Genomic DNA, 8775 nt, shown 5'->3' with positions numbered 1-8775 from the left:
ATGCCAAGCTTCTCATCAAGGCTCTGCTCAGAAACAATAGAGTCACCATCCATATATGAGTGACCTGTTGACAGATCAAGCACAAAAGGTTGATCTACCTTTTCCTTTCCTTTCTGTGATACATGTGTACCTGCATCATTCCTCAACCTGCCTAACCATGGGCTAACATTGGATCCACTGCTCAAGGACTCCCCAGGTCCACTCAACACCTGTGATTGCTGCTCTACATGTGGTGCAACATCAGCACTTCTTACATCTGCATCTTCTATTGCCTTCACTACTGGTGCATACCAGCTACTCATCTCATCGAAGACATCTCTTCTTACTCGCATCTCACGAGTGATAAGGTTATAGCATCTATAACCTTTTTTCTCCATAGCATAACCAATGAAGATGCATTTCTCTGCCTTTGGATCCAACTTTGTTCTCACTTCATCAAGAACATGTACATATGCAAACAATTTCAAGTGAGACACATCCGGTCTTATGCCTGCAAACTTATGTTCAAGAGTCATACCATGAACAACTGCAATGGGTGTCCTGTTCATAATGTACATAGCAGTTGCTACTGCTTTTGCCCAAAAGTAATGTGGCATATTCTTTTCAGCCACCATCAAGGCACGTGCCCATTGGGATTAAGTTAATGCAAAAAATTTTCACTAGTGGGTGTTGCCCTAGATATAGAACTGCATTGGAGGATGGAAAACATGCATTTTGGGACTCTCCAACTATCAGAGGAGCATGGGGCAAAATTGGGAAGTGGGTTGAACATTGTATAGGGATTCATGGGGTTGATGGAGAGACTAGATTCTGTGAAAATTGATATCTAATGATGGGATGCAAATATATTAGTATTATCAGAGCCTGTTGTTTATGGAAAATTTGGGTTACTAGGAATTGTATTGTGTTTCAGAATGAACCCTCTTGGATTGGATGTGACAAAATTGATGTGTAAGAGTGTGTACATGTGCTAGTTTGTAGTCCGTGTGAACAAGCTGGATAAAGATGGGATGAGACAACTAATTCAAAGGCTGCAGAATGGCATCACTTGATTTCTTTATCTCTTTTGGAAACTGTTATGCATACTAGGGAAACCTAACATATGATTAATATGATGCAGGTTTGCATTGGTCTGGATTTGAAGCCCAAAGAGGTTAAATTTGGTCCTAAAACCAAAAGATCGTATCTCAAGGAGAAGCAAGTGGATTACACATTTGTGGCATTCATAGAGAACCCTGTTTGGGACAAGGCACACAATCAAAATCTAGTTAAAAAAGGAGTTGTTGGAGAAACAAACCCCTAGAGGATGCACTACTGAAGCCATGATGGAAGCGTGCATTCAGTTGGGTTACCAAATCTCTTGGGAGCAGTCCGACTTTGTAATGGAGGAAGAGAGATGGAATCTGTTATGTAAACTTTTGAATGTAGTAAAGGTTTATGACTAGGGGGTGTGTTCAAGTAGGATTTCTTGTTTAAATGAGTCTGGATGTAAAGACAAATTTGAAGTAATATATATACTTACTATTGGTCCCCAAAAAAAAGATCCATTTATCCCAACGTATTTGACTTACACATTTGATGCTCTCTTTAATAAAAACACGATGTAAAATGGTACACATTTGGCACTTTTTTAAATGAAAGCATTTTGTAAAGAGGGCATTGACAAGAAGGAAGCCCTTCAAAGCTCCCAGAAACAAGTACATTGTAAGAAACAAGCACATTGTAACAAATAGATTCGGTAGGTATTATTTTCCAAAATACCCTTTCACCCAAACAACATACTGGTATTATCCACAGGCCAGGAAGGAGAATAAACAGCAGTGGGTAAAAATACCCGCAAAGAGAACAGCCAGTTTATAAAAACAAATGGCAAAAAAGCAACCTATATAGGATAGATAGATGGCCTGCACAACTACATAAAGTTGATCTTGTATAGATTCGACTCTCCTTTTCAAAGACTTTTAATGGTATGAAATGATTATAATGGGATGTATGAAATGACCAATTTGAGTGTTACAATATGACCTAGAGCTTGGGTGTTTGCTCGGCCCCTTCTTCTTCAAGGAAGGGATAGTCTGTGTATCCTATGACTGGATCTTGAGTATAGAAAGTCTCCCTTGTATACTTGGTAAGGGGAGCATTGAGCTCAAATCTTCTAGGTAAGTCAGGGTTTGACAAAAACAAGCGTCCAAAGACCACCAGATCTGCACCTCCTGATTGAATCACCTCATTGCCACGGTCACGGGTGTATCCTCCGGCAGCCATGAAGGTTCCTTTGAAGGCTTTTCGTGCAGGTGCAAGAGAGTAATGCGTCTCGACTTCCTGCAAAGTTGCTCCTACCCTGGGCTCTACATAATGCGCATAGAGGATCTTATACTTATTCAAAGCGTTGGCCATGTACACAGCCAATTCTTCTGGGTTCGAATCAGCCGCGTCTGAATGGCTTCCGAAGGGCGACAAGCGAATGCCCACACGCTCGGCCCCAATTTCTTGGGCGACAGCTTCCACAACTTCGAGTGCGAATCTGCACCTATTCTCCAAAGAGCCACCGTAATCATCCGTCCTATCATTGACACCGTCCTTCATGAACTGGTCAAGTAGGTAGCCATGGGCACCATGAATCTCCACACCATCAAAACCTGTCACCCAGAATTGAGTAACAATGTGTTAGAAATTTCTGGACTTCTACAACATTTTCTACATCACATCTGCAAAACTACTCTCTGTTGTGGAACACCATGCTATGGAATCCCTACCTCATGACGCCATTGCGCCATGAGATTGCCCTAGACTTCCTTTGTTGTTACCTTAACCATGGATGTTAAGCGGCTATTCAATCCCAGCCCTCTGTTGTCTATGACACAATGTTAAAGGCCTTCTATGTAAGGTGGCCTACCTGCAGCAACGGCATTTCTTGCCGCCAACCGAAAGTCATTCACAACATGCGGAATCTCCTCGGTTCTCAGCGCCCTGGGCGGAGAAAAATCCCCAAGCTCTTTGCCTGATGGCATCAGGCCTTGCCCATTTAGTTTTTTGCTTGTGGAGGAGATGGGGGGCTGACCACCGGGCTGGTAAGCTGCACAAAAACAATATTTAGACGCTTAAGAGAGGCCTTTTGACCATAAATTACTCTTCCCTGCTGCAGAGGCTTGGGCAGTTTGTACCTGTGTTGGAAACCCTGCCAACATGCCAGATTTGAAGGAAGAAAATGCCCCCTTTGTCATGAACAGCCTGTACAATGGGCTTCCATGCCTCTACCTGCTCATCAGTCCATACTCCAGGAGCATTCGGATACCTGTTCAACCACCAAGCTTATGGTCCTTAATTGCCATCATTACAACCCACTAATGCAGCCTATTGCTAGGTCTTGATCACCGACCATACACAATTCACCATCATCACGAATGGGTTTCATGGCTCGAGCAAGTCCCATTACACAAAGCTTCATCTCAAGTCCTTGTCTACTAAATGACAGAAAACGAGCTGGAAGGATTAGTACCCTTGTGCTGTGTCAGAGACTCCGGTGGCTTCTGCGATGAGAAGTGCTCCAGGGGTTGTGCGTTGCGAGTAGTAAAGGGCAGCATGGGGTTGCGGCACATAGCCATAGGACCTGCATCTGGTGAGTGGGGCAAGGACCACTCTGCATTTTGCAATTGAAACCCCCACACACACACACACACACACACACACACACACACACAAAAACAATGTCAGGTCAGTCAATTGCCGAAGTTCAAACAATGTGACTTAGATGAATCTGACTATATGCTTTCAATGCTCGATCCTGATCACTCGATGCCCGATTTAAACCCTAAATTAGAGAAGCTAATTACCGCGAAATCGTTTAGTTTGATCGCTAAATAACTCTAACACGGGTTCAACCCTAAGGTTGATTGACGCATTTATTTCACCCTAAAGAAGTTAGCCATAACCAACCACCTCTGGCTAGGCTCACAAACTAGGGATGTAAAGTTCACCCCGCACATGCAGTATACAGAGAAGCTAGGGTAATATGGGAAAAAGACCTAAAAAAGAACAGCATTACCTGTGGGAGAGGTGGAAAGGTCGCAAGCGGTAAGGAGTGAGGAGGGGGATGGTGGCAGCTGCTTGCTGGTTTTCATCTGAGCTATGGCCTCCGGCACCCATGAAGGAGATTTTAGAGAGAGAGAGAGAGAGAGAGAGAGAGAGAGAGAGAGAGAGAGAACAATCAAAAGTTGAAAGAAGTGAAAGCACAGATATGATAATGACGAGATTAAAGGACTAATTAGAGTGTGTAAGGTCAGATTAAGCAACAACAGGTTGAGCGCTTTCAACAGGGGAGAATGATTTTGGAGAGAATGCGTTGAGCGGTTTAAAAAGGGGCGGGGCGGGCGTGAGTGAGAGAGAGCTTGCTTCACACATGACGTCCCACCACCCATGAAGTCATCCATTCCTTTCAAAACTCTTCGATTATACATTTGACTATAAAGTCTAGAATCAATGTATCTAGTCTTTTAAAAAAATGATGAAAATTCAACATTTTTATTTCTAAAACATCACAACCATAGAGTTTTGATTACTGGTTACGCTCCAACCTCTTGCTTTTTCTCGTTGGCTGGTGTTCACGAAAACAATGAAATTACAAATATTTGGAGTTCACTTGCAAAAAATCAAACTTGCAATTTTTTAAACACGACATAATTTGAGGCCTAAAGTGAATCTCTTACAAGAATTTGTAATAAAGTAGGAACTTTATTAAATAGGGTTAATAATGGGACAAGTCCATGTATAAAAGAGGGGACTTGGACCATGGTTGTAACTTTTGATGATCATTTTTAGAAATGGAAACTCATGTTTCTTGGAGCTCATGGCTTCTTGGCTTGTGGAAGGCTATTTCCATTCTCTTGGTGTGAGAGACTAAACACACTTAGGCATCATGTTTACATGGTGATTACTCATATTTTCATGCATTACATCCCTTCATTCCAATTGGTATCAGAGCTCTTGATTTTGATCATGGGCATGCATGGGTTGTTGGGAAAAATTGCTTGAAAATTTGAGTTTCTTTTAATTTTTTTCTCATTTTCTTGTAATCCTTGAGTGATTCTTGCTAAATCTTCTCTAATCATGCTTAATCTCATGAATATGGTGAAGATTTTATGGAAATTGCTTGAATTTTGGGGGATTTTGGCCAATTTTAGCATTTCTGGACCAAATTTTGGGCACAGGACCAAATTTTTTGAAAAGTTTGGACCAAATTTGGGGGAAATGGTTAATCGTGATTAGGAAACTTAATCCAAAAACGTTTTTGCTTCTGTGGAGTTTCCTGCAACCCTAGCCATGGTTTTCCTCAACCAAACCTTCACCAAATGGCAAGCAAACATGGGGGAAACAATCATAAGCAAGTTATGAGTATTGTGTGGGAGCTTTGGTGCTTCAATGGGAAGGCGTTTTCACGATTTTCAGCGGCAGCCTGAAGGCGAAACGGCGCCGTTTTCATGGTAGAGATGGAGCTTCTTTGCTTGCTATGCCTACCATGGATCATATGCAAGCTTTCCCTCATGTTTTGGTAGACTTTTCATGCCATTTTCATGAGCATTGGTTACCTTCTACATGGCTGCAAATCAGTGCAAAAGTGGCCACGTTTTTCATCAATATGAAGCCTCCTTCAACAAATTTCAGTCATTGAAGCTTAAGGGATGCCATTGGTGAGTGCCTTCATCAATTTCTAGCAATTTTGAAGCATTCATTGGGGCTTTGGGAGTTGATTGGGGTTCATTACATTGAGAAACCCTAAATTTCAGAAATGAAGCATTTAATGGCAAATCTATGTAGCATTGGTTGGAATTGAAGCATCATTCACATATCATATATACCATTCATATGCCATATCCATGCTATGGATTGCCATTTGACAAGCTCATACCATGCCATGGAAACATGCTCATTTTGAGGCCATATGGACACTAGGAATGCAATTACATATGCCTTGACTTTGGTCTTACAAATGCTTATGCAAATGCCAAATGCCATGGTGAGGGCATTGTGATTTGATGGTTGATGTTGGATTGTTTTGATGAATGGAGTTATGAGAATGAGCATGAATTCATGCATAATGATTCATGAGAATATTGTAAATGGCATGAGTCATGCCACACACATGCAAGTGATTTTACCTTCATCCCATTTGTAAATTCCAAACACATACACTCACCATTGCATTCACTTTCATTTCCTAGTGAATCTAGCAATGTGTGAGGGTACCTTGGCGTTGGTTGGAGAGGCCAAGGGGAGCATGTTTTGAATCTACCGTGTCGTGATTGCTTTGGGAAAGCGATACGGTGGAGGATTAGGTACATGGTGGTGAAGACATGGCCTCAACCTTCACCTTGGAGGAAAACTTGGTGAAGGGGTGAGAAGGGCTTGGCCGGGAGATCGGCAAGCTTCAACGCGCGTCCTCAACAATCCTCACATCGACTTTATGGATGCATTTGGGCAATGGGGCCCCCTATTCCATCATATTGTGTGGATGTTGCTAATGCCTTGATGGACAAAGATTGCATAAGAGCTTTCATGGCATTGTGGGATGCAAAGAACATTGTATTTTGATTTCAGAAATTGCATTTTCAGTTGAGATTTGGCTCCATTTACAAAGGAGACTATGGCGAAATTCTTCCAAAATCTTGACTATGCATGGCAATTGAGGTTGGTGAAACATTAATTGCAGACCTTGGGATGCAAAGGAAGTGCAAAAGGTGCTAACAAAGGTGCGGGAACAAGCAAGGATCATTGGGGGCACAAAAGGGGTCACTTGGGCAAGAAAATTGCAGATTTACCAAACCCTAATTCAGTCCCAAACCTTTTGGACTGAATTAAAGGTGATCATACGAGCTCTTAGTGCTTCCTTAGAGCTACCCAACGAGCCCTTAACCTTTCCGTTTCGCTATCTCTTTGGGGTAGAAATTAGGGTTTTTGCAGAAACAGTAAACCCTAATTCAGTCATAGGGGTTTTAAGGTCTTCAAGATCTAATCACATAGGCTCGTAGTACTCATCGAGGGCTTCGATTTGAACTAAGAAGTTTTGCATTCGGATATTTCTAGCTCAAGTTATGCTCAAAATACTATTTCAGCCTATAACCCTGTAAACCCTAAAACAGAGAATAGTAGCACTTCTCACCTCTTAAGGGTCTTTATATAGTGGTCTAGTACACCTCATTAGCTCTCCAACAAGCTCTAGACCACTTCAATCGGACATCCCTACCTCAAGTTAGAGCCAAATCTTTGAAACCGATACTTTCCATGGGAACGAGGACAAGAGGGCGACCAAAGCATAACACCTTGACTCCCGACGAGGTAGAGGGAGGAGAAGCAATTATGGAGCAGGGAATCTCAGATGCTCCGGAAGATACTTGTGGGCATACTTCAAGGGAAGTGCATGAAGAAGTGAATGTTGGAAGTGCCCACAAGCCCACCCCACAAGCGTCACATACCATTCCCATCGATTCGATCATGCAAATGCTGATGCAAATGAATGCGAAGATGGACACGATGGCTACAAGGGTGGAGGTCAATGATAGACTTGATACTATGGCCACAAGGATGGAAGTCTTGGAAGAGAGGGTGGCTCGGCCAATGAGCCAACCTTCATTTGATAGTGGTCATGGTGTTTCACATGCAGGCAAGCAATATGGGACAGCTTTTGAAGGCCGTAGGGAAGGCAAGCTACCTATGGCACAAGAGGTTTCTCCCAAAGTAACGCATGAGCATGCCACCAAGAATGCTACTTTTGGATTCATGGCGGATGCACGGAGGCCCCTTGTCAAGGACATGTTTCATCCTTCTTTTCACTCGGGTCCATCTAATTCCAATATGCACATGATTGATGAAGAGGTGGTACTCGATTGGAACCAATTGTCCTTTGCCCAAAGACAAAGGGATGCTCATGAGAAGTGGATGGAGTTACCAAATGACATCAAGAGGGACTACAAAGACTTTGCGCAATTCATGGAATCGTATATGAAGATGCAAAGGTTTAAACCCTCTACCCAACATGACAACCCATCCTACACAGCTTCTAAGGATGTCAAAGACAAAGTCTCACTATCAAAGTTCAAAGGTGATGGATCATCTCCGCAAGAGTTGGAGGAGTGGGCTACTAAGCTTGACACTTATTTCCAACTTTACCCAAAAAGTGAGCGTGATATGGTACAATTTGCTTCCTTACACCTTGAAGATTATGCACATCAATGGTGGAGGCACTTGGTCAAACAAGGGAACACGCCATCAACTTGGGAAGGATTGAAGCGGGAGATGAACTTGGCCTTCATTTCACCCCTAGTGCTTGACCGTTACCATGAAGAATGGTATGAACTTTCTCAAAAGGGGATGATGGTGAGAGATTATATCAAGAAATTTTTGAAGCTTTCAATGTACGTGGAAGGCTTGAGTGAAGACATGAAGATGAAAAAGTTTGTGCATGGGCTTGAACACTTCATCAAGGCGGATGTGTCGGCTCAAAGGCCTAGCTCTCTCAAAGAAGCTATGAGGTTAGCCGAACTCTATGAGCCAAAGTACAAGAGATCTCAGCCCATGACCTTCACCAAAGACACACTCAAACCAACCACTACTTCTTACAATTTTGGGAAAGGTCCTACCTCTACATTACCATCCTCTAATCCAAGAACTCCTACATCATTTGGGGGTGGACAGCCAAAGAATGGGATACATCAATTTGATGCTAAAAGGAGTAGTGACTTCATGAAGAAGAAGCCCTTTCAACCCTTCAAGAAGACTCAA

The 8775-nt window shown here is 42.6% G+C and overlaps 1 protein-coding gene across 1 annotated transcript; it reads right to left on the bottom strand.

Moving 5' to 3' along the window:
* Positions 1–1689: 1689 nt before the first annotated feature.
* On the bottom strand, positions 1690–4325 carry LOC147605069 (putative 12-oxophytodienoate reductase 11). The gene is made up of 5 exons (XM_086793919.1): positions 4046–4325; positions 3500–3640; positions 3165–3295; positions 2897–3076; positions 1690–2639 (listed from the first exon to the last, which is right to left on the bottom strand). The coding sequence occupies exons 1-5, from the start codon at positions 4144–4146 to the stop codon at positions 2026–2028; spliced, it is 1167 nt and encodes a 388-aa protein (XP_086650045.1). The 5' UTR covers positions 4147–4325; the 3' UTR covers positions 1690–2025.
* Positions 4326–8775: the final 4450 nt, after the last annotated feature.

The sequence above is a fragment of the Cibotium barometz genome, chromosome 60 (assembly GCF_041138505.1).
Source record: "Cibotium barometz isolate CiBa-2024 chromosome 60, ASM4113850v1, whole genome shotgun sequence".
NCBI classification, from domain to species: Eukaryota; Viridiplantae; Streptophyta; class Polypodiopsida; order Cyatheales; family Cibotiaceae; genus Cibotium; species Cibotium barometz.
Note: the sequence above shows the minus strand (reverse complement) of the source record. Positions and strands in the feature narration are given on the sequence as shown.

Excerpts from the sequence above, each read along its gene's own strand:
- LOC147605069 (XM_086793919.1), bottom strand. The coding sequence starts at position 4,146 with ATGGGTGCCGGAGGCCATAGCTCAGATGAAAACCAGCAAGCAGCTGCC. Across the intron at positions 3,641-4,045 it reads CCTTTCCACCTCTCCCACAG|AGTGGTCCTTGCCCCACTCA; the intron begins GTAATGCTGTTC and ends TGCAAAATGCAG. Across the intron at positions 3,296-3,499 it reads GTCTCTGACACAGCACAAGG|GTATCCGAATGCTCCTGGAG; the intron begins GTACTAATCCTT and ends GTGGTTGAACAG.